We start from the raw sequence: 26,587 nt of genomic DNA on the forward strand, positions 1-26,587 counted from the left end.
AACCAGCCTATGGAATAAAGCTATTCCTATTAAAAACAAATTTCCATACCGAATAGAACAAAAATAAGAGGGTGAAGTTTGCGTTTACAGTATTGGTCACGACATTGCATCACCCTTTCCCCCAGGAATCATTTCAGACCCACATCGATTATTGCATCACCTCTTCAACCATAGTCATATTCTCCAAAGCATAAAGATCATAACGAGCTTGAATGTTAGTACTAAATCTATATCGCGTCTCTCAAGTGTAAGAAAAATCCCTATTTTTTTCCCTTTCATAAGTTTAAGCGAGTACTATTTTTCTACTTATTTTAAGGAGGAATATTTTTACGGCATTTAACAGTCATATTTGGTGTATCTTATCTTATTTATCTGAAAAGGAAGGCACAAAGCCAAGAGTATTTTTTGAAGGACCGACAAAAAATTATCTTTCGGAGTTTTGTTTTTAAACTCTAAGAAAATGAGCCGACCTAAAGTATTTGTTACCAGGCCTAGTGTTCCGAAAGAAGGATTGGATCTTTTAAGAATAAGGTAAGAATAGTTTATAGGTTCAAAAAAAGTTTTATGTTTCATTTGAGTATGCACGGATATTACAGTTCCGATAAATGGAAAGAACAATTTTTTATTATTTTTCAAAAGCAAAATAGTTCTGTCTTTAACAATATATATATATATAGATGAAATCTTAAAAGCATATAGTTTATTGATNATTTACAAGTAAATTATTATTATTAAATATAATAAACAATTTTAATAGTTACTAAAAAATATCTGATACTCGGAATTATGTTCGTTTTAAATTATAAAATTAAAAAAAAAAAAGAAATTTCTTTTAAATTTTTTTGCAAATTTTTCAATAATTGATTTTGTAATTTCTAGAAATTTCAATGATGAATTACAGAGTTACATACCTGCCAATATTCTCTCCTTTCGAGAATGGATTTTTCAAGTGGTAGTAAAATAATTACCGAAAAACTATATTCCTCAAAAATATATTTATATTTTAATCAGGTTGAAATTCGCTATTGTAAGAACTAATATGCTTTTATATATTTGTTGAAATATTTATATGTAGTGGTGGTCAAACTGATTTAAAATATTATTATAATTCTAAAAGTTTAGTGAAATAACGTGAATTTCGCTAGCACTTTAAATATGAAAATAAAATCTTCCGGGAAAACCGGAAGAGTTGGCAGTTATAGAGTTGCAATCAGTGTCGTACTCGTTCTTAATAATTAAGGTTCGTTGTTTATAAGTATTTATTAAGAAAGTGATGGATATAATATGATGGACGTTATCAAAAAGTTATTCATATAATTTTTCTTCTTAGAGAGTGTTGAAAAAATAATAAAAAGCAGGGCAATCTCTCCAAATGCGAATTCAGTTAAAAAAAAAAGTATTTACCGAAAGGAAAAAGATGTATTCCCCTCGATCCCGGAAATAAAATAAAAATAAATTAAAAAAAAACCAGTCAAAAGGAATTTTTTGAACAAATCCTATATTTTTTGTTCGTTTACAATAATTTCCATTAAATACGTCGTACAACCAATTTGAATTATATTAAGTCCTGGTAATATAAGCATGAAAACAAGAGATATTATGATGCAAGCCTGAGATAAACTACCATAAAATACAGAATAGCATGTTCGTTGCCGGATCACGCGATATCACGTGACAAAATTCTTTCCAATAGTTTATGTCCATAAGGCAGATTAAACTGTTACAAGATTCATGTTATCTCATTCAACTATTTTTGCAAAATATATATTTTCTCGCTACAATATTATATACAATACCATGACAATAACATAATGTTACTTCAGGTTTATTTTCATAATACTGCTCTAATGCAATAAATCAGTTATCAAAAATTAATTCACCCTATACCTATTTCTTTTCCTCAGAAAAACGACAAAACATCAACATTAATTATTGCCTCTCCCATTAATTACTCCTTTACTCCTACCCAGCTGCAAAATGACTCTTGATTTGAATTTGCATTTTTATAAAATACTTCAATTTAATAGTAGATTTGTATTTTGATTTAAAGTTTTCTACGATAAGTTTACAAGGGGATATAATCGATAATAAAAACTTTTTAAGATTAGCTTTTGGCTAAGATTTTTTAAATTTGGCTAATATTTTTTGACATTTCTTTAATTTACAGACTATTAACTTTAAGTCATTAGCGCCGGCCCTCAAAAATAATAAAATTACGTTATGGTGTCTTTTGAGGTTTTAGTTAAAATAATAATCAATATTTATTATTATTCAATATTCATTCCTTATTTAAAATCGTGCAATAAATGTGGCACTACTTTATTTTTAAAATTTTTCTTCTTTATCATTATACAATAATTAGAAAATTAAATATCATTTAAATTGATGCGTGGATGAGTATAATACACGTAAGTAAGAAAATTTTAAAAAGAAATCTCTGATAATCTAAGTGTAAGATGAAACGAAAGGAAATATGGGACACCTTTTATGATTTATAAAGAAATCTATAAATAAACCAAAAAATTTGTCTTCCACTACTCTGATAGTTAATTTGCACATGCTGGCTAGTTTGCTCAAATACGGCTTAGAAGCTTCTGTCAAATGGAAGGACAGATCGCACAATTTAGAGAAATACAGCATATAGACATATCCAGGTATACAGCAGTATTCAAATCAGCTACCTAAACCATCACCTCCTACATCAAAAAGCCTCCACACGCTCTTTTATAAGTAGTCCGCGCAGACTATTTAAAAAGTGAACCAGTTGTGCGCATGAACCCAAAACCTTTTATAAAAGTAATTGAGAGAAATTTATCACATATATTTGAGAATTGAATCTGTTGTGGTTGACAAGTGAATAAGGCAAACCAATTATATTCATGAATAAAACAAATTTTTAGTCATATATTTGCTACCACTTTCTTATTTAAACTAGATTTCGTATTAAATGACTTGCTCTGAAAGTGGATATCCTTCACAGTGGTCTGATCGGACTACTTATAATAAACCGTGAGGAGGCTTTCAGTTATAGGAGGCGTTGCCTAAACTCTCTACCATGGAGACCAAATTGTAATAGTTAATTCAATTGATATAATAAATAACTATAAAATAGAGATATTGACAGAGTTTAAACATACACGAGTCCTGCATTTATATAAAGGTTTAATATAGTGGTTGTCAAAATCATTTAAAATTAAATATATATACTCAGAAATTAATAAGAAAATCATAAACTTCGCTACTATTTTAATATTTCGAAGAAAAAAAAATCTTGAAGAGAGTTGGCAGCTGCGTGAGATTTAAATTGAGACAGGTTGAATGCCACGCTAATTTTACGGTAAACGGTAAATAACTACTAACTAAAATTGCAAATATTAGACAGATTTTGCTATTTTTTTAAAAGGTTCAGCGTGACATATATAATAATCGTGGTGAATTATATAAGCCTACGAACTGTTTAGAAACATGCCTACGAATTGTTGTGGTGAATAAAAATCTACTAAATTGAATTCATTAAACCAAAAATCACAATTAATAAACTATCACTAGAAAATATTTATTCGTTGTCGGGAGAAAGTTGGCATCTCTGTGTATATAAATAAAACTTTTTTTGTGTGTTCTATATTACATTAATTTCTTCAAATCATTTTAGTAACGATAATAATATAAAAAAATTGAAATTTACTCAATTTATGTATTTCTTACAATTTCGGCTTCACGGGCATCACCAACGATCCCCGTGGCACTACGAACAAACTCAGTATCGGTGACCCCCATGGCATTCAACGTGTTAACATTTAAAACCAAAATCTTGAAATTTGCATTCTACTGTTTATTTCTATTCGCTTTGTATCATTGTAATTGTATTTTTTTCTTGAATTGTTCAGCGAGCAGTGCAATTGTTTGCACCAATGTAAATGAAATTTTAATTTAAACTTTTAAATAATAAATAAAAAAAAAATTTGAGAACTTTAATGTAGCCGCTCGCAATAACGAATTTTATTTTTGTTATTTAATACAAAACTGAACTTTTTACTCTTGATCTAATCTTCGTCTTGATGACTTAATATAAACAAGTGATAAAATTGGAGGAAATATTTACATAAATAAAAGAGATAGTGGTTTAAAAATTACTCCTGTTATCATCCGTTGACCGTTAACCTTACTTTATAGAATTAACGTCTCTGAATACAGGTTATAGTAACAGAAAAATTGTGTTTCAAAGTTCAAGATGAATGCAAATAGTTCTAATAAATGTTTCGCCTCGAAGAAAACTGTAGCCGATATTTATTTAAAAGAAAATCTCAAACATTATAGAATTCCAACAGGTTCTGATTTTGTATAAATTTGTTTTTTTTTTTATTCGTTTAAAGGGAAATCGAATCTATTATGTCAAAGGGGTTAAGGAGACACGTGCCACCACCCCATAATTTTTAAAAACTTCAGATTTTTTGAAGTAATTATTTTAAACTACAATAATCTGTTTTTTTTTTTTTTATTTCATACTTTGAATTTTAAAAAAAATCAAGCTTAATTAAAAGTTTTTGATTGTTAATATAAAATTTAATGAAATAATTTTATTATTTCACTTTTGAACAAATTTTTTGTTCCAATAGTACGAATACTTGATCTTACATAATTCGAGTGTGAGGGTTTCAAATCTGAAATTAACTAAAGATTTTTTTTTCAAAGGCTTCAGATTTGATTTTAGTTTAAGTTATTTTTGTGAGAATATAGAAGTTTATAAAGAATGTATGGGTTTACGACAAACTTGCGTACAAACACTTGTCTGCCTTTTTGAAAATAACACTTAAGACAAAATACATTCAGACGAAACATTGACAAACTAACATGCATTGCTTTCTTTCAACCATGCCCTACAAAACTTTGATGTGGGGCAACGCCTCCTATAACTAAAAGCCTCCACACGGTTTTCAATAGATAGTCCGATCAGACCACTGTGAAGATAATCCACTATGCGAACGAGTCATTTAATACAAAATCTAGTCAAAATAAGAAAGTGGTAGCAAATATATGACTAAAAATTTGTTTTATTTATGAATATTATTGGTTTGCCTCCTTCACTTGTCAACCACTACAGATTCAATTCTCAAATATATATGATAAATTTCTCTCAATTACTTTTATAAAGGATTTTGGGTTCATGCACACAACTGGCTCACTTTTTAAATAGTCTCCTCGGACTACTTATAAAAGACCGTGTGGAGGCTTTCTGATGTAGGAGGTGATGAGTGGGGACACTAGAGTGAGTTTTAGAAAATCCTGATTAGTAAAGATGCCAAGGTTGACTAAAAACTGTAAAAAGTGGAGATTGATATAGAGCAAATATCCATTAAAAAGATTTAAATTAGCAGCTTTTACTATCATATTTTTTCCAGTCTACTATTCAAGGTGAATGTAAAAATTTTTCCGTTTCGAATGTAAATAATTTGCAACGTACGTCATGATGGTTTCGATTGAACAATTAAATAGATTAAATAAATAAAAATGAATTGAGTTTCTACCACTTCCTCGGGGATTAAAAGCTAATGCCATCCCCTCTGATTAGGAATATATTGTTAAACTGACAAAAATGTAGCTGTAGAGAAAACTAAATTACAAATTTAAAACAGTGAGACAGCGGGCATGTCGAATTTCTACCCTATAGTTGCATCTTGCAGCTTGTAGAGCGGCTAACAAGGTATTTTTTCCAGCAAGTTTACAGTTAATAATTCTCGAACAAATTAACGAATGTTAAATTTTTTTATTCCATCGTAATCACTGAATTGTCTAAGTCTTATAGATTTTGCGTAGAAAAACAAAATATAAATTGAACATCCAAAACAATGGCTTACGTACTTTATTTAACAAATTTGGGCAACTGGGCTGCTCAGAAGGCCTTTATCCCATACACCTTGAAATTTACAGAAAATTATAATAAAAAGCATTTTTTGTTCAGCAGTCAGTGTGGTGGCTGCTATTGGCTAAAAACAATGGAGCAGACTTTTACGATTTTTTAGTATAGAGATATTCTAATTTATTCTCCTAAATAATTTCCCAGCTTTTTAAAGATGTAAAGCATTTCTAATAGCCAATTTGTCAACCAAAGGTGCATTAAGGTGAAGCTTCCAAAACTTTGAAATCAACATAATAATGGCGATCATCATTACGCACCGGCTGCCTTTATTTCCCAACAAGCTGATGCCGATCATTCTAGTGGGATTTTAGCCGTCTTCGGGGATAGAATTCCGATTGTCACAATGAAATCTCAGTGCGTTAACTGTGTTATTACAACTGACTATTCTATTAAACATGCATTTTTTCGATTTCAGATACATTTCACATCAGATTGTTAATTCCTAATTGTTGAAAGAAAATTAATTATTGTTATTTATTAATTCTCATAGGATTGTTAATTCGTAATTGTTAAAAGAAAATTAATTATTGTTGATCCTTAATTGTTAAAAGAAAATTATTGTTAATTCGTAATTCTCATCGGTTAGTAAAGTCTTATTTGATCCTAATTATTAAAAGAAAATTCATTATTGTTAATTCTTAATTCTCATCGGGTAGTTAATTCGTAGCTTTTTATTGTTGAAAGAAAACTGTTACTTAATTCTCACAAAGGAATTAAAAATCAAAATCTACAGATTTTTTTCTTCTTTTTTTTTTATAAAAAAAAGTGTGTTTTGTGCCTGATTTCTTTATTTTGGAAATGACTTTCGTAAGGTCTTATCACCATTGCAAGGCTTCTTCACCTTTGCCTTCATAGATTTTTTCACCATTGCTTTATGAAAGGTGTTTCATAATGACTGCCTTTTATACTTACTTTTCGAATATTTTTTAAAAATGAAGTGAAAAAGCGATGAAGAAACAATAACGATATCGAAATCTAACGAATCACAATTCAAGAAGAGTGGACAGAAAAAATCAAAATATATTTGAATACCGGAAGTGACCGAGAGGAGTTTAATCAAAACACTTATAAACTGGGATTTGGCATGTTTCATGCTTCCTTGCAATTCTAAGTGCTATAAATCCGAGAGATTGATAAACGCTTTTGTTGTTTTCCTTTTCCGTATTTAAAATAAAATATTTTTCCCTAAATATCTTTACCCTTTCCCTATCATTTTTGACAAGGATTATAAAAATTTATACTAAGGATTGCGGAGCACTTTCTAAAAATGTTTGTAATACCTCGTGATAATAGTTAAACTCAATTGATAATGTGAAACTTTTTGAAAACCCAGCAAAAGAAATTTTGTTGGATTTGTTAAAGTTTAATTTTTTTTTCCATTTATTTTTTTTTCATTCATTTATTTATTTTTGTTTATTTATTTATTTTTAGTTGTGATGTGGAAGTATATCCCGAAGAGAAACCAATTCCACGGGATGCTCTTCTTAAGGGTGTGGCTGGAAAAGATGGGTTGCTCTGTCTGCTCACAGATCCAATTGATAAGGAAGTTTTGGATGCAGCAGGTAAGAAAACCGTGCATCAATCAACGCAATTTTGTAATTTGTAAGAATGCATATTTTAAAGTAATTTACAATACATTACCAATAGTAAAGCGCTCCCGCAACTGCCCGTTGTATGAATGGGGTCGTGGAGTTAAAGGCTCAACAATTTTCGTGAACAACGACATGATTGTAGCAAAGGCGTACAGACAGTTTCACAATCCAGACAAGCTGGTACCTATATATCTGAGGCTAGGTGAGCTTCAACCCGCTACAGATCGAACTTCATCCCTTGATGGTTCAGTGCCTAAACAACTGAGCCATAGCAGCTTCATAACAGTGTAGTGCACAAGAAATCAATATCCTCTATAACTTTTGATCGAATGATCAGATTTTCAAGCACTGAGACTCGAATTTAGTGCTTCGAAGAACTAATATGCTAATTAATTTGTGAAGACAATAAGTTACGAAATTAGACCCAAAGACGAACTTTCTCTAACTAAGCATTCATATTTTTCTTCAACGTCTTTTAGATTCTCGACCCTTAAAATATGGAAGGGGAAAATACCCTTAAAATATTTTCAAAATAGTTTGATCGGAGCAACAAACAAAAGTTAGGGCTTAATTAGAAACAATCATTTTTTCACAGGATTGTCTTTTAATAAGCACGTTTTTAAGTCGTGTGTAAATTTTTCTTTGATTCGATTCATTATAGTTTCGGAGATATGGCAATCAATAAGCAAAAATAGGTTTCGTAACTTCAAATATAGCTTGCTCTCATTGCATCATCATAATTACGCGTAAGTTCGCAAACTACAGAGATGCCAACTGCTCTGGACACGCCAAAATAATTAAAAAAAGGGTAAATAACTACAAGTGAATTTTGCAAATATTTGGCCATTTTTGCTTGCATTTTAAAAGGTATAGCATGACATAAATACTCGTGGATAAAAATCTACTAAATTGAATTTATTAAACCAAGAATCACAATTGATAAACTACCACTTTAAAATACATATTTGCTGTCCGGAGCAAGTTGGCATCTCTGATACTATTTTGATTGAAAGCTATTGTGAAAATACGATCACAAATAAACGGAAAGTAGTACCCAAGTTTGTAGGAAAAAAGACATAATAAGTATCCGTAATTTGCTTTAAAAATCATTTGTATTATTTTTAGATTTATGGTGGTATTTGAAAAAAGGAAATTATATACTTTTAGTTTCATCTCTAAATTCTGATTGATACTAATCCTGCAAGGGTAGAAATGGCACGATTTCTAAAAGTTTAGAACATGATATCTCAATCAATATGTGTTAATAGTTTATCAAAGTAAAATTTTCACGTTGAATGCCACGCTAATTTGCATGGTTTGCCCGTCTGACCAAACGGTAAATTACTACAAACTAAATTTGCAAATATTAGACTGATTTTGCTAGTTTTTGAGAAGGTTTAGCGGGTCACATCTGATCTGTTTAGTCTAGCTGGGCTCCTGAGGCCAATAATGGCCCTTTTCCCACTCGTCCTGTAATGAGAACTTAAGCAAACAACAATAGACAGATTACATGAGATGCAACAATTAAATGGCACATATTAAGGTAGAGAAAAAAGAATGGCATTTTGTCATGGTAATGAGAAACAAATAATTGAATGTATAGAAAATTGCAATACATATTTTCAAGTAGGGGAACAATATTTACAAGAAGAATAACTATTTACAAAATATGAGAAGAGTTAGCAAAATTCAAAATGAAAAATGACAAGATCATAAAAATTTCATTAACATAAAAGTGTAGAGAGCAAGGTCACATCTGTTTTTTTTCTTTGCTTTGATCTGAATTTGATGAGGTACCTGCCCGCGGTAGCGGGCACCTGACCTCTTCATCTGAAAATGCGCCCTAAGGCAACGATGACTAGTGGCGTGAAGTAAAAATGGAATTCCACAGATGAAAATCTATGGTCGTCTTGCTTGGAGTATCTCCGAGTCTAGGTCCTGGGAGCCGGGAGAAGGGAATGGATCAGTGAAACTAAATCCTCGTCTTTCAAGAGCTCTTGCAGTTCCTTAACAATTCTCAGGAATCTGGTGGCTGAGCTGGAGGCACTCCGATGATCTTTCCTTTTCGGTGCGAATTTTCTCTTGGGCCTGGATGGGCAGCCTGAAAAACAGGCTGTGTGGTCTTGCTTGCAATTCACACAAGTCGGAGGCTCACTCAGGGGCTTCGTGCATAGGTAGAAATAATGCGCTCCCGCGCATTTCATGCACGCTGGGCTATCTGTGCAGTCCTTCTGGGTGTGGCCAAATCCTTGGCACTTATAGCACTGGATTTCGTATCGGCCTCCACGAAATCTCTCTACCCGGATGGGTGTATCCAGTAGTCGGTCAAGTTTGAAGATCTCCCGGTGTTTGGGAATGTCAGTCAGAATGACCAGAAAGAGGGGGAGGAGCTTGTAATCCTGGCCACGCTTCCTTCTCATCTGCTCTGTCCTGATTGGCCGTAGTCCAATATCTGAGAGTTCGTGTTCGAGATTCTTCGTCTCGATGTCGATTCTAAGTCCGCGTACGAGGGCTTTGATTTTCCTGCCGGTGGGATGCAGGGTATCTTTCGGCTCAGGTGTAGTAGCTGGGGGCTCAACTGTTGCCGGGGCTTCAGTAGGGTCTCCTAGCTCCATCTGTTCTAAGACGGGTTCCGCCGGAGTTGTGGGGATGATCTCTTTCTCAAGGTGGGGTTCAGAACTGGCTGGTGTCGCCGAGTTGACACCGTTCTTTCTCCGTTTTTGGTCACATCTGTATAAAGAAGTGAATTATATAACCCTACGAATTGCTTAAAAATAGTGGTGGATAAAAATCTACTAAATTTAATTTATTAAACCAAGAATCACAATTAATAAACTACCCCTCGAAAATAATTATTCGCTGTCCGGAGCAAGTTGGCATCTCTGTGTATATAACTAAAACTATTTCTATATTGCATTAATTTCTTCAAACCATTTTAGAAACAATAATAATATAAAAAAATTACAAATTTACTCGAATTATATGTTTCTAATAATCTTGGCTTCGCCAGTCACTGGTGAGTCCCGTGGCGCAACAAACAAACTCAGTGCCGGTCACCAGTGACCCCCATAGCATTCAACGTGTTAAATAGTTGAAAAACTATATAATGTCATTTTCAGTACTTTGTCTTAGTGTTTTTAGCTCTAAAATAAGAATACATAAATTAAAATTAATCGGGAAAATATTAAAATCAGAAAATGTAAAATAAGTTTATTGATATTAATTTATAATTGTTTTTCTGGAAGGTCCTCAACTTCGAGTGATTGCATCGATGTCAGTGGGATTCGAGCACATCGATTTGGAAGAGTGTAAGAATAGGTAAATATTAATCAAAGTCTCTTAATCACAATTTGTGCTGGCTGATATAGAGATTTGAATTTCGTGATGTATCATAGAGAAATATCGATATTTTAAGAAGTATCACTCTATCTATCAATCAGAGAAAAACTTCTTAAATGTAACAGGAAAAATCAAAAGTTGATAACTTTTTATGTTTTCTTGAAACTACATGTATTTTATAGACTTTTGTGTTTAACATATTAAATAAATAATTTTAATTCATGCCTACTGTTTGTCTAAGACTACTCTTCCAGACATTGGTCTTGATCTGTGGCGATGACTATGGTAATGAGGTATGATTATTTCAAGTAGGGATGCGGGAACCCTCTTTAGGACTGGTTTCGGCGAGATAAAGGGAGACCTCTTCATCGAAGCTACCCTAACTAAAATGTTTCTCTTCTTGTTTTCATAGCACCAGACTGCTGCAGACTTTGTGGCGGGAAGAGTATCTATCTTAGACAAACAGTAAATATAAATTAAAATTATTTAAAAAAAAAAGAAAAAGAGAACTGAAGTTATACTTTGTTGCTAGTTAAGAAAAACCATTATCTCTATAGGAAGAGCCCGTGCCGATCTAAGTGCAAGCCAAATGGATGCCAAGCTCCCAGCGCGAACGTATATCAATATCGCCAACTCTTGAAACTACATTGCCCAGCCTCCTCGCTTGCTTTCTAATTAATAATAATAACAGTTATTAACAAGAATAATCGATTAACAAGCAATAAAAATTAATAAAAATGACATCGAAAAATCGCCACAAATATACGTTTTTCTGTTCGCATTTAAAGAAGCTGATGAAAGAATAAAAAACCGCGAAACAAAAGTAAACATTCTTAATCTCGTATTTGATTTGTTAAGAACATGTCAACATAAGACGTGCCATTTGTATTGATCCAATCAAAATCAATGATCTTGCAACGTTATATCGTTGTTTCTTTTTCAAGAACGAATATTCTCTTTATTTAACGAAATATATCGCCAAGTCTAGGATTCCGGTAAGACTGCAAAACTGTAACATTGTCTTTAATAATCCAATGATATATATCATAAAAGACAGCACGAATTTAAGTTCCGCCTGTCGTGTTTAATTTTTAAAAGCTTTTATATTCTTTTGAAAGCATGTTTGTATAGTTCGATAACGAAATAAAACGATATATATATATATATATATATATATATAATTTGATAACTAGTCCGGTGAATGATCAAAGCAAACCTCGGAATATGGCAAAGTTGCGCAGTGCTGCCATCTTTTGAGGAGTGAAAAAATTACGTGTTTGTTGTCAACGTGACCTGACGCTGAAAAGAATGTCCTCTTTAATAGGGAGTAAACATTACGGCGAACAGTATGTAGAGAGTTACATTACGGACGCCGGATTTTTTTTTCTCAAATAAAGAATCTGACTGTATAAATTAACGACTAAGTCTCTCAATAATTAGGAAATTTCTTAAAATTAATAAAGGTAAAAATTTCTTCGTATTACTTTTATTAAAAGCCCACATACTGTTCGCCAAATGTATTATATACTATATACAACAAAAATGGTAATTTAAAATCTTATTTTTTTCATATTTCTGCTTCATATAAAATATATTTTTAAACTCATTTTGCTTAATTTCTTATGTGTACACAATAACAAATCGTTATCAAAGCAGAAATGCAAGTAGAATAAGGAATTGATACAATAACTTTATTTGATTCAGTGTCACGTCTGAACCGTTGAATGATTTAATAAGAGTAGATTCATTTGTATTCAGTGTTTCTGCACTGATTTCGTTCTGCCTGAAATATCATTTGCTTTTACGTGGTGCTCTCCTGATTTAATCACTAGACTGTGAATTCGAACTTTAGCTACGCACGGTTCTACAACAGATTTAATGTTCATGCTATGGGACAAAACAGATTTGTGTCCGAGATTAAATGAAGAAATGTGTATGTGATTTGGGTCCGAGATTATAGTAGGAAATATATATTTCAAAGGTCTATAATTTCTTTCAATAAGATGCAATTATTTTTTATGAAATTGAAATTTTATTATTTTTTTGTCTACAATTATTTTTTTTCCTTCTCCTGAATTAATTTTATAATTTCATGAATTACCATATAATTTTTTTTTATGTAGCTTTAGCGCATTTTAACTATTTTATTCCTTTGAAGCAGAATTTTTATTAAACATATTTTTCATATTTTTTTTAGCATTTTAATAATTTATGGTTATGACACGCAGCATGATACGCCAGGATCTTTTTTTCTGAAATAAAGGTAAAATCTTTCAAATATGGATCACTTCCAAAAATTTTTTTTTCAAATTTGCACTTACTTGCAGTTATTTAGAATTAAGAGAAACAGTTATTCACAAATGGACTTTCTGCAATTCACAGAATCTGCTTTCGAAAATTTTTGAACATGAATAAAATGTTTTTTAAAGCAATTTTTTTGATTTTGTATTTTTTATTTTTTAAAATAAATATAATTCCGATAATCTAACAGAAGTTTTAATAACTATTAGACTGCGTTTTTATAATTAAAAAAGTACCAAAAATATTATTTAATTATAAATTGAAATATACACCGGTGTCTCATCTGTGGCACAGGGATATAAATTTAAATTGAATAGCCAAAATTTATTCCTATCTAAATTCAGTTTTTTTAATGTCGATATTTGATTAGGAGTTAAAAGAAGGGTATTTATTAATGACCACTACGAATATTTATAAAATAAAAAGCATTCGCCATAAATATCTATTCATTTTCAAATTTCGTGCTAGAAATGAAGTAAAAAAAGCAGCAGTTGTAATTAAAAACAAAATTTCTATAATTTTACTTAATTCATCTTCGGAGAAAAAATCAAAGCAAAATGTCGAAAACCCTCATATCACTAGTGAGGATTGAAAAAAACCAGATTGATTGCCTGTGGAAGCTGGATGATGTTATTAACAATCACCCTCTTCATAAATTCTCATTTTCTTTAGGCAATCAAATTGGTTTTAATAATTTCAGACCCTCTTTCTAGAATGGTTTCGTTTGCTTGCTTAAATATTAATTTGCAACACCTAATGTACATATTTCTTGTACTTTAGTTTTAGCAAAGGATTTTAAATGTATGTATTAAGGATTGTTAAAGTCAAANAATTTTTAACCCCTTAAAGTTAAAAGTTTAACCCTTTAGGTCTCTGCTCATTATTATTTTTACTCCTAAAATATCGTTACTATTTTGATCAATAAAAAAATCTATCACAACTATGATAATATGTATAATTAACTATGTTTTAGTTGAATTTATGAACTGTTACAATTGACCCCGTAAGTGGGGACAATTGTATTAAGTGCACGACTTTAAAAAATTGTTAATAACTAATATAATAACATTTAAAATAAGGTATTTTTTTCTGGTAGAGGATAGTCTACTTTACTCGTCTCTCAATTATTACTAATGTATTGTATTTTTTGTTAGTTAAAAATAGTTAAGTAAAAACTGTTACAATTGACCCCACTCTCCCCTACTTTATTTAGGATAGCACGTTGGATAATTTTAAAACAAAAACAACTTTGTCATACCATAAAAGCTTTGTTGCGGATATATTCAAGACAGTAAACCAGGGCTGTCAATTTTTCGAAAATATAAAGTACTAGTAGCAAAAATATCTCTTTTCTCTCATTATTTCAAAATAAGTACTTAAATGACACTACATGTAAACATTCTAAACATATATTAATATTCTTGTGAAAGCTTAAAAATATTATTCAATTAAATAAATATCGAGGTATTTGTGGAAAGCTTATTCCTTTTATAAAAAAGTTGAAATGAAAAATTCGTAATATCGGTGTTTAGTTTTTTCCGAAAATTATCAGTTTTCAAAGTATAGAGAAACAAAGTTTCGAATTAATATCTATTCATTTAATGACAAGAAAATTTTGTTTTTCTTCCTTTTTTAATATTATTAATTTATTTTTTCATTGCAGCGGAGAATGGGTATACAGTTGGAGTCCAATGTTATTTTGTGGTCAAGGTTTAAAAAATGCCACCGTTGGTATTGTTGGAATGGGAAGAATAGGTAAGTACCAATCGTTCTTTTCGAAATCATAATCATCATCTTATTTAATCGGCATAAATTATTAAGTAATCATTTCTTTTAAATTCTATGAAAGACGGCTTGTATCAAGAATATTGCTGTTAATGTTATAAATTTTTGTTATTTTTCAAGTCAAATTCAAGAAGATTTCTTATTTTTGCAATTTGAAGAAAGAAAGGGTTAGGAATAAAATAAAATTACCTTGAGATCATTTCGGTTTTATTAGCAAGTACTATCATCAGTTCTGAGACATCGAGTACCATACCTAAAGTTTAGTACCATACCTAAAGTTCGTTTAAAATGTCATACCCATCAATAGGATGATTCAGTTCAGAGATCACAAGTTTAGATGGGAAGGTAGGACATAACTATTGAGAATGGTATAACAACTGGAAATGTTATCGTAAGCTGCTTGAGGGGTTTCTCCATTATGAGCTGGCTGCTCATGCGCATTTGAGTTATTACTTTCATTCATATAAATTAACTCAATTTTATATTTATTATCAAAAAATTTTCCCAGAATTATAGTAATTTACTAATTTGGTAACTAAATTGGGGAGCTTTGCAAGTTAGTCGTTATATCAATTAATTACGATTAAACAGTTGAATATAGGCTTATTTTAATACAATTAATCGATAATAAATATCATGAAATATAAAATAAACCTAAAATGACGACAATTTATGTAAATAAAAGTAGTGATTCAAATGAGCTTGAACAGCCAATCCATAATAAGGAAGTGCACTTCGTAGCTTACGATGATATTTTCGATTCAAAATTGAATACTTTCAACGAAATCCCATAATTTGAGAAACATAATTTTTTTATTATTTTTCTTTTAGGTCAAGCCTTATTGAAGAGATTAATACCGTTTGGAATTTCAAAAGCTTTATATCATGACGTTTTTCATCCCATTGAACCAGGTATTTTAAAAAAATCACTTCGTTCAATTTTTTCTTAAAAAAAGAAATTATCGTTTATAGCCCTTGAACTGAAATTTAATATTAATCTGTAGAATTACTTTTAAATGAAATATAAATTCGATTTGCTTTAAAAAAAATTTTTTTTTTTGATAAATAAATATAAAATGTACTCTTTGAATGCTGTCACTTGTCAACGAAACAGTTTTATAGCATAGTTTTAACCCCTTATGGTACAGTGTACCCGGTCTGGAGACATTAATTTGACAAATATTACAAACCACTTGAAATGAAAAATTAATTGCTTTTAAACGTTTAGCAACCAGTATTCTTAAACATTTACAAGCGCAGCTGCGCTCCGATATTTCGGACTTTCTTACCGGAATCTCAACATTTTAGATGAAGAGGCAGAGACTACGTACCCCTTTGGGGTACGTACCTCGTACCACTTTTTACATAAGCGTGAGTATATTCTTTAAACAACAAGGAGATAAAGTATGTCACTTGTAGAACATAGTCTCTAAGGTTGCATTATGTCCTGCCTGATTAAAATTTTCAATCGAATTTTGCTGTTCCGGAAAGAGTTAACATAGTTCAGTTACTAAATAAAAAGTAATATTTACCAAAGTACGAAGAGTTGAATAATAAGAAAATGAGTTAAGAAATGTTTGTTTAACCTTGTCAGAACTTAAAACCTTGACAGTAATATTATCAGATCTCATGATAAATTGCTTATAAACCGTGGAGGTTAAAATAATTATGATTCAATTTTATAGTTTTAAAAGCCATGTGATAACAATTGTTACCACTTTATATATTCGATAAAAACTATCCGTGAAGAACGTGTGAACTTGACGCATGCAGATCTGTCAACTTTCTAAGTTCTATGTAAAAATATATTCTAGTGGTAGCCATGTTTATGTTTTTATGAATTAATTTTTATTCATTTAAACTTATTTTCCTCGCCATTACATATAAATGATTAAAAAGTTCATATGCAAAGCCACTTTGTTCCAGGTAAGGCGTTTAAAATGTTGGCAAATTTACCAAATATTCTGAAAGCTTTGGAGTTTAGACGTCTACCACTCTATAAAAGCTCTTTTTCAAAAAGCGTAGAATACTACGCTTTTTTAGATGGCAGGCCTGTACATGATATGTGACGTTTAACGTTACGTATTTACGTGTACTTAGGCCTAATCGGTAACAAAGATGCCAACTTTCTGCACTAGTGGTAGCATAGTTTATGTTTGTTCGTAAAGTATATGCTTAAAAAATTATTTTTCACACCACTAGACGCTTACGATTTAAAAGTTCATAAAAAGCCACTGTGCTCCAGCTATCTCGTGGTTTAAAATATTCGCTTTAAAATATTATTACTTTAAAATATTCTCAAAGCTAACCATAATTCTGAGAGGTTTTGCTTATCTTCGCCTCAATGAAAGATTTTGCAGAAAGATTAGTAGTTGACAGCCCCTGCATTAGTTAAAGCAAGCGTTAAGTTTACTTACTCAAAACAGTACTTTTAGACGCAAAATTAGTTCTATTTTTTATTTTACTTGCCTTTTTATTGGTAACTATAGGTAAAAAAATTAATTGTTTGACTTGTACGTGCTAATCCCATGACTTATTGACTGGACTAGTGCGGGCAATAGCCCTAAATAACTAGTGGGGACACAAACAACTATTTTAAAAAAATGTAAAAAGCATAATCATCCCACTTAGCTTACAACATTCAAAACAAACATTTTAATTTTTAGAAGAAACACTAGATTTGCATATTGATGTATTGACATATTGAGGACATGTATATAAAAGACATATTGATGCATCTGACGTTTTCATAGTTAACATTTAAGTATTTTTTCGGAAGTTCACCATTTTTAATTTTCAAGATTTGTATAAATTGATGTTAACAGAGTTATACTAATTCTAAGGAAATAGAATTTCATTTAGTTGCTAATGTTCTAGCAAATTTTATACAACAAAACTACCATCATAGTTTCAGATCAAGATCTTAATCTAACTTTTTTAGCCAAGCTTTCAAGTCATGTTTGTTTCAGTGGTATTTCAATGCATGAATCTTGGTCTAAGAACATGTCATTATTTTACCCACTACCGCAAAACAAAAATTCAATAATATTTTAGTAAGACCTATCTATTGGGTAGTCAAGATTTTAAGTGCATGCGAAACAACTAAATTTTAGTTGGAAACTTCCTGCGTAGTTCTTAATAGAAGATTTTACTCTATGTAAACAAATACATTATATTTAATAAACATTAAACCTATTTTAAAAAAAAAACTAATTATTTTATTATTGTTTTGCCCATGAACAAATTTTATTACAGCCGAAGAAATGGGAGCTGTTTACACAGAATTCGAAGATCTTTTAAGGCAATCTGATTATGTAGTTGCTATGTGTAATCTTAGCAACGAAACACGGGGGATTTTCAACAGCAAAGCGTTTAAACTAATGAAGCCTACGGCTGTGTTTATAAATACCAGCAGGTGATTATAATTTTTCAATGTCCATTAAAAAATTTATTAAACAAAACTTTTTAGATTCTAGGTTGTATATATTATTATTTTTAACTTAAAAATACGTGCATTGAATATCTCTATTTCGAAAAATATTACTAACTTATTTATATTTAGATAACTTTTTTTTTACTTAATATTGTCAAAGCAGTTGTTATAGTTTTTCAAAACGTAAGCAAACAACTCTTGGAAGAGTCTCATCATTTTGGACTAATATTAAATTAGTTAATTATTTACTGGTTTGACATTTTTCAAAGTGTCCCAAAATTCAACCAACAAATCTGAGGAGTGATAAAAGATATCTAGAGAATGAAAACTTACAATTGAACATGGTGTCGCAAACACGTTCTTTCTAAATTACTGCAAAATGTGCTGTCCACAATGAAGTAAAGCATACTGTTCAGTTCAACTCGATGAACATACCTAAGGAAGTGGATGAGACGCACAGGACCAACGCCTCCTATAACTGATAGCCTCCACGCGGTTTTTTATAGATAGTCCGATCAGACCACTGAGAAGGTAAACCAATTTACGAAAGAGCCATTTAATACAAAATCTAGTAGAAATAGGAAAGTGGTAGCAAATATATATCTAAAAATTTTTTTAATTTATGAATATGATTGGTTTGTCTTATTTACTTGGCTACCACTACAGATTCATTTCAGAAATATATATGATAAATTTCTCTCAAGTACTTTCAAGAAAAGAGCTCTGAAACCAGTCTTAAACTATAACTCAAAACTTGCACTCAAAACTTTCACTCAAAACAAAACGAACGCTATACCTCCAATGCATTCGACCGATCATCAGCTACGCAGCCCCGGCATGGAGCACAACCACTGCTACTCAAAAAAAGAAACTGGAGATTACTCAAAATAAATTTCTCAGATACATCACTGGAGCCCCCAGATCCATGGGAATAAAAGATCTAAGAAGAGATTTAGAAATCAACAAAATAGATGAACACATAGCTGAACTATGTCCAAGTTTCTTCAGAGATGCACCCTCTTGTCATACTTGCAACTACTTTAAAAACTTTGATTTTGTGCCCATCAAAGACAACATAAAATATAGCTCGGCAACCGCCTTTTTCCTATCCGATGGAGTTTTGTCCCGTAAATTTTGTAAATAGTTGTAAATACTTGTATATATTTTTGCGCATTTATTATCATGTATTTTTCCTATTTCTCTGAGGCTATGTGGCTACTGTGCACCTGAGAAGCTCGGGGGTAATACCTCGGGGGGAGGCGTGGCAGTCTGCCACAAAAACCTCTTCTCTCTCTCTTAAATTTGTTTGTTTGATCTCGCTACTTAATTTTAATTTTCACTCAGTAAATGTTACTGAACCCCAACTTTCATCATTCATTTGCGCTTCGGCGACTTATTATTTATTCCCACCCAGATGAATTGGTTAGAGCTCATGGCGGGGCTGATGCTAAGATAACCACCACATATAAGTATGAGTACTTTCAAAAAAGAATTCGGGTTCATGCCCACAGCTGGTTCACTCTATAAATAGTCTGCGCAGACTACCTCTAAAAAACCGTGTGGAGGCTCTTTGGTGTAGGAGGTGATGATTGCCGTTGCTTCGGTAAACACCAAAAGCACTCCCGGCATCTTTGATCTCGTCCAGAAATCCTTTTAAAGTCACTGCGCAACGTTGTCAATGGCTGTCATTTAGTACGAAGCTAGAATAACATTGGAGGGAAAATATTTGTTGCTTTTATACAATTACGTGAGCTAACTAAATTTGGGTGTGGGGATTTCAAATCTGAATTTAGTTTTGTTCCAACAGCTTCAGATTTTTTTTTCAAAATGGCATTTTTTGTTTAGATAATTTTCTGCGTGCGTGTACAAGCTAATAAAGAACGTACAAGGTTTATGCACAAGGTTATATACGTGGTTATATATGTACAAGGTTATATCGTGCAATTGTCTGCTCCTTTTATTGTAACAATTAAGACATTAACATATAGCCTTAAAGTATCGCATCATAAGTTGAAATGTTTTGTCGCCTTCTTTTACAATGCCTTACTCAGCAAAGATGTATTAGCACTTGTTACTCATTTTAGTGAATTTTAAAAATTGCTGTTTCAGACTATATTGTTGACTTGCATAAGAGTAACTGATTGCAGATTTGTAATCAGCAACGAGAAAGTATCTGATATCTGAAAAAATTCTCATGCAACAGAAAACAAGAAAAATTTTGTTCCTCAATTTAGTTAATCAAATAAGTTTTAAGAATTCAGCAAGTTTGTAGCACTTTTTGCATTTGTTTCTTAGTGAGAAATCGAAACCTATATGGGTTTTTCACCTTTTCAAAGTAGGTTGTAAACTCAAGTTTTTTGGTAAGTTTTTATCCTCTGGATGCCTTTTATCACCCCTCTGAGCTGGTTGGTCAAATTTTGGAACACTTTTACTGTTGCTTTTTTGGCATAGGAAGATATAAATTCTTCATAAGGAGATTAAAATACCCTTAACAGATATGGAAAATGATTTTTAGAGCATACGGCTATGAAAATGCAGCTGGGGCCCCCATCAGGGGGAAGGTGGGCGCACGATGCGCTCACTTAAAGCTTGGGGGGGATTTTTACACTAAATAAAACGAATTGTTTGGGGGGGGGGAATTTAGACGAGAGAATTTTTTTTAAGGTACATAAATAAAAGAAGCAACGAAGCACTATTTCGAACAAGCTAACATGGAAGGGGGAAGTTATAATTTTTTTTGGGGGGGGGGNTTTTTTGGGGGGGGGTGAATGCACCCAAGAGCTTGGGGGGAAGGGGGCCACTGAAATGCAGTAAAATATAGTATTCATTTTAGATGCTATATCACAAATACTGAGCACTATTAAGTGTGGGGACACTGTGATATTGAAAAAACTTAAGTAGAGCAGCTTAATGTAAAATTTTATATGATTCCAAGTAATGGAAATTGGAAGAGAATGATATTGTCTACTCGATCTGACAGAAATATTTCAACAAAGAGAGGTCGAGTTGTTCTCTAGTCTTCGTGATATGAAAATTAAAAGGTTGGACAAAGTTGCTTCGTGATTTGCTTATCATTCAGAGAATTAACACGTTTACGCCGGGAAAAGTGAAAATACTAGTACGGGAGAAGAGAAAATACTGGTAGAAGAACTATTTCAATATTAGACAATATTCGGGAGGAGTTAATCTATTCTCAACAATAACAATTCACTGTAAGGAAATTTATCACGGTGAAGAAGCAATTCAATATAAAAATTGCATCCGCTAAAAACAATTGGTAGTTATGAATTTTTATTATTCCCGGAAAAAAACTGAAAAATGAAATTTATTGTTACCAGTTTTTACTCCGGTGCGCTGCCAAGATGAGATAATCTAGCGTGACCCACCGGTGGGTCACCCCGGCGTGAACGTGTTAATACATTCTGTATTGTTTTTCACAGTGTTGGAAAAAAACTACAATGGAAGCTGTAAACATCTTTATCTCCCTAAGCTATAAACATCTTTATCGATATATTTTATTGTTAACTAAACACTTTAAAATAAACTATTTAAAAATAAGTTTTAAAAAATTGATTCATTTTAAACTATAATGTATGTAAGTACAAAACAAAATAGAAAATAGAAAATTTTTTTAATTTTATTGAAAGAATTTTATATTTTTCAGAGGTGGAGTTGTTAACCAGGATGATTTATATGACGCATTGAAAAGTGGACAAATCAAGGCTGCCGGTCTTGATGTTATGGTACCAGAACCGTTGCCTAAAGATCATAAATTAACAACTTTGCCAAACATCGGTAAGTGTTGCATCGACTTACGGTCACGAGAAAAAGTCCCGCAGGAAACCTTACCCTAAAAAGAGAAAAGATTTTTAAAGCCATTTCATCCATAGTATATTTTCGGATGGAGTAAAAAATTCATGCTTACCATGAAGTATTACAGTTATAACGAACAGAGGGTGGGAAAATTATGGAAACACTTATATACTAACTCTATGTAAAAAAATTTTCTTTTAGCAGCAAATGTTTTGGAGGATTTTATATGGCGAAACAGTTACCATAATTTGAAAGATCATGCTTGAAGCTTTCAGAAATTGTGTCCTTTTTACCCATGCAAAATTTGCATCGACCAAAAGAATTTTAAATCTATTTCCTTTTTCAATACCAATATAATTAAAAAAATCTTTCTGACATAAATAGTATAATCCTTTAGAAAGATTTTAGAATTACTGGCATTAAAGCTGCTAAATATGTTATTAACTTCTCATTTTCGCGATCCTAATTTCGCACTGCTAGAAATAGCACCATTTCTAAACGCTTCAAGCATGATCTTTCAAACTGTGCTAACAGTGTTGTCATGCAAAATTTTACAAAACATTTGCTATTAAAAGAGAAATTGTTTACATAAAGTTGGTATAGAAGCGTTTCTATAATTTTGTCCAACCCTTGTAAAACGTGTAACGCGAGGTAGCAATGGAAATTTGCTCTTCCTACCAACGTGAAAGAAATGGTTTTACTATACTTGTCTAATCTCTTTTTTGTTGTAAGTTCTCAGCNTAAGGACCCATATTGTCGACTCGATCTGACAGAAATATTTCAACAAAGAGAGGTCGAGTTGTTCACTAGTCTTCGTGATATGAAAATTAAAAGATTGGACAAAGTTGCTTCATGATTTGCTTATCATTCAGAGAATTAATACATTCTGTATTGTTTTTCAGTGTTGGAAAAAAATTACAATGGAAGCTATAAACATCTTTATCTCCCTAAGCTATAAACATCTTTATCGATAGATTTTAATGTTAACTAAATACTTTAAAACAAACTATTTAAAAATAAGTTTAAAAAAAATTGATTCATTTTAAACTATAATGTATGTAAGTACAAAACAAAATAGAAAAAAAATTGCATTTCTTTATTTTTCAGAGGTGGTGTTGTTAACCAGGATGACTTATATGACGCATTGAAAAGTGGACAGATCAAGGCTGCCGGTCTTGATGTTATGGTACCAGAACCGTTGCCTAAAGATCATAAATTAACAACTTTGCCAAACATCGGTAAGTGTTGCATCGACTTACGGTCACGAGAAAAAGTCCCGCAGGAAACCTTACCCTAAAAAGAGAAAAGATTTTTAAAGCCATTTCATCCATAGTATATTTTCGGATGGAGTAAAAAATTCATGCTTACCATGAAGTATTACAGTTATAACAAACAGAGGATGGGAAAATTATGGAAACACTTATATACTAACTCTATGTAAAAAAATTTTCTTTTAGCAGCAAATGTTTTGGAGGATTTTATATGGCGAAACAGTTACCATAATTTGAAAGATCATGCTTGAAGCTTTCAGAAATTGTGTCCTTTTTACCCATGCAAAATTTGCATCGACCAAAAGAATTTTAAATCTATTTCCTTTTTCAATACCAATATAATTAAAAAAATCTTTCTGACATAAATAGTATAATCCTTTAGAAAGATTTTAGAATTACTGGCATTAAAGCTGCTAAATATGTTATTAACTTCTCATTTTCGCGATCCTAATTTCGCACTGCTGAAAATAGCACCATTTCTAAACGCTTCAAGCATGATCTTTCAAACTGTGCTAACAGTGTTGTCATGCAAAATTTTACAAAACATTTGCTATTAAAAGAGAAATTGTTTACATAAAGTTGGTATAGAAGCGTTTCTATAATTTTGTCCAACCCTTGTAAAACGTGTAACGCGAGGTAGCAATGGAAATTTGCTCTTCCTACCAACGTGAAAGAAATGGTTTTACTATACTTGTCTAATCTCTTTTTTGTTGTAAGTTCTCAGCGAAAGTTTATCTAGGGAATTTTAACTTTAATGGATACGTTGTTTCAGATGAGCTTAGCCGCTAGCCGGCTCTATTGAAGCAAGTGGACTTTTTAAGGTTTTCTTTTTTCTAATTTAAATAGAATAAAAGTAACACGAAAATCTTTATCATTTTGTTTTATAACCGGTATTGAGCAATTGACCCATTTCTGAGTATATGATTCTCAATGTTCAACTTCATTGAATTTTAATTTTGAACCCAACCCCAAAGGACAAGGAAACTCATGGATCATGCATAGGTAGAAACTAGCCTTCGTGGATGGCTTTCAAATAACCAGCATTTGCGTCACGTGGAGAGGAAAACCACGATAACTTTCCACCGTTAACTAAACAGGAAGTGGATGCCAATGATCCACCTACAACTTGCGTCGGCACTGTGGTCGGTGCAATCGGGGAGCAGAATTCGTATCAACCAGCAACCGCTGGGATTCGAACCTGAGGCACTTCATTCTATCCCCATAACCATTGCGACTCTTACCATTTTGCTAGAAATTTTTTTAATTTGGACATAGTTCAATTTGCGTATTTGAGTATACAGGTATGAGCGTTTGAAATAAAGATATAGCTCAAAATGAGCCTTACCCATCTTAAAAAATGAATAGAAACTTTAAATGCGAAAGATACTTTTGGAAGAAACGCGTACCATACCATACATTAATATGTCAAATTTTAAAAATTTCAAATAAGAAAGCAAGATGATTATTCAATATTAACTTGTTAGTTCTTTTGAAATAAAGTCATAACAATAGTTTAAGAACTGAAATGCTGTGTTTCTTTCCTTAAACACGCATATTGAATTAAATCCATTCTTTTAATGCATATGTCAGGCTATGCCCATTTTCTTAAGCGTACAATTTAAGCGATGTTCTAAATAAAAAGCGTGCCTACAATGCATTTCTTATAAATGTTTAAATTTTATATGTCCAGATGTTTTTACAGACCTACTTTTTCCTTCAAATTAATGACCTAACATAGTCTCTTGTGAACATGAAATTGAGAATGATTGCGCAATTCGAAAACATTTTCATGGTTTTTCAAATTTGTGTTGGTTATAGAAGTAAACACTGCATAAATATCGAAAATTTACGAAATTTCATCACTAATTGATTATATGTGTCAAAAGGCAGTCATTTGGTAAGTTTGAAAAACAACTTCTTGGGGAAAATATAGTTACAGAATATATCTTTTCCAAATATGGACATTTAAATTTCCAGAAATTTGCTTTACTTTGGCCTTAAAAACATTCTCATAATCTGTCACTTATACAAATGAAATATTTTGGTTACTTATCAGCTCAAAATTTTTTTTGACACGGGTGAAAATATGTTATACTTTCATATTTAGTTTCAGTTATAGTTCATTGTTATGAAACATATTAAAACAATATTTTTACGATTAGAGAGGACTTAAATTTATAAATATTGTATTGGGTTGTAAATGTGAAAATGCAGTCTCTTTATGGCTGTAAATTTACTCTAATGCTTACAGGAAATTAATTTTTTCACTTATTGAATGCCACGCTAATGTTACATGGCTTGCTCGACTGGCCACACGGTAAATAACTACAAACTAAATTTGCAAATATAGACAGATTTTTCTAGTTTATAAAAGGTTTAGCATGACATACCTGAAAAAAGTGGTTATTTATATATACCTACGAATTGTTTAAAAATAGTGGTGGATAAAAATCTACTAAATTGAATTTATTAAACCAAGAATCGTAATAATTAAGTAAATTTTGAATAAATTTTCTGAAATTCCAAAAAAGAGTGTAAATTTTATAGTTCTAGATCATGTTATACGCTGTCAGCCAGCTGTTTTTCGCGGCCTACGTGAAAGGTCAGTGTCAGCAAGCGGTGGCAGACGCAACTTTAATGTAATTTCACTGTCAGTCACCGGTGGTTGACGCGGCCTAAATGTAATTTCAGTGTCAGCCACCGATGTTTGACGCGGCCTAAATGTAATTTCAGTGTCAGCCACCGATGGTTGACGCGGCCTAAATGGAAAGTCCAGTGTCAGCCACCGATGGCTGTCGTGGCGCTCAACATGTTAAGGAACCATTTTAGTGTTTAGAGTTCTGGTATTACACAGTTCAACTAATTAACTAATTTTTATTTTCCAGCTCTTCTACCTCACGTTGCAAGCGCGGAGGTTTCTGTTCGCATTCTGATGGCGGAAATGGCAGCAAATAATATCCTCAACGCTTTCAATGGAAAAGCATTGATTAGTCCTGTTTATTAATTTACATAAAAGAGTTAAAAACTCTATATTTAGTGAATCTTGAATGAAGATTTAATCTTTTGAAATTATAAAATGCAATGGATACTGATTGTTCACGATTTAATAAAATAAAATGTGATATAACAAATGTAA

At 31.6% G+C, this 26,587-nt stretch overlaps 2 protein-coding genes across 3 annotated transcripts in view; one reads left to right on the top strand and one right to left on the bottom strand.

Annotated features, from left to right (window-relative positions):
- LOC107439964 (carboxypeptidase B) overlaps window positions 1–184 on the bottom strand; it is a 33,417-nt gene extending 33,233 nt beyond the window's left edge. Inside the window, exon 1 of the mRNA XM_043052709.2 lies at window positions 50–184. The gene's annotated coding sequence lies outside the window, so the exon portion shown is untranslated. The remainder of the gene's footprint in view (window positions 1–49) is intronic.
- On the top strand, window positions 185–26,587 carry LOC107439963 (glyoxylate reductase/hydroxypyruvate reductase). 2 transcript variants are annotated; one of them, XM_043052710.2, is made up of 8 exons: window positions 192–531; window positions 7,349–7,479; window positions 10,755–10,827; window positions 14,813–14,904; window positions 15,766–15,846; window positions 18,190–18,349; window positions 23,288–23,418; window positions 26,337–26,587. In XM_043052710.2, exons 1-8 carry the CDS (start codon window positions 461–463, stop codon window positions 26,453–26,455), a joined length of 858 nt encoding a protein of 285 aa, XP_042908644.1. In that variant the 5' UTR covers window positions 192–460; the 3' UTR covers window positions 26,456–26,587. The 2 variants fall into 2 exon arrangements, with proteins under 2 accessions (XP_042908645.2, XP_042908644.1); XM_043052711.2 differs by lacking the exons at window positions 23,288–23,418; window positions 26,337–26,587 and adding an exon at window positions 22,032–22,236 and having other exon boundaries at window positions 185–531.

The sequence above is a fragment of the Parasteatoda tepidariorum genome, chromosome 6 (genome assembly GCF_043381705.1).
Source record: "Parasteatoda tepidariorum isolate YZ-2023 chromosome 6, CAS_Ptep_4.0, whole genome shotgun sequence".
NCBI classification, from domain to species: domain Eukaryota; kingdom Metazoa; phylum Arthropoda; class Arachnida; order Araneae; family Theridiidae; genus Parasteatoda; species Parasteatoda tepidariorum.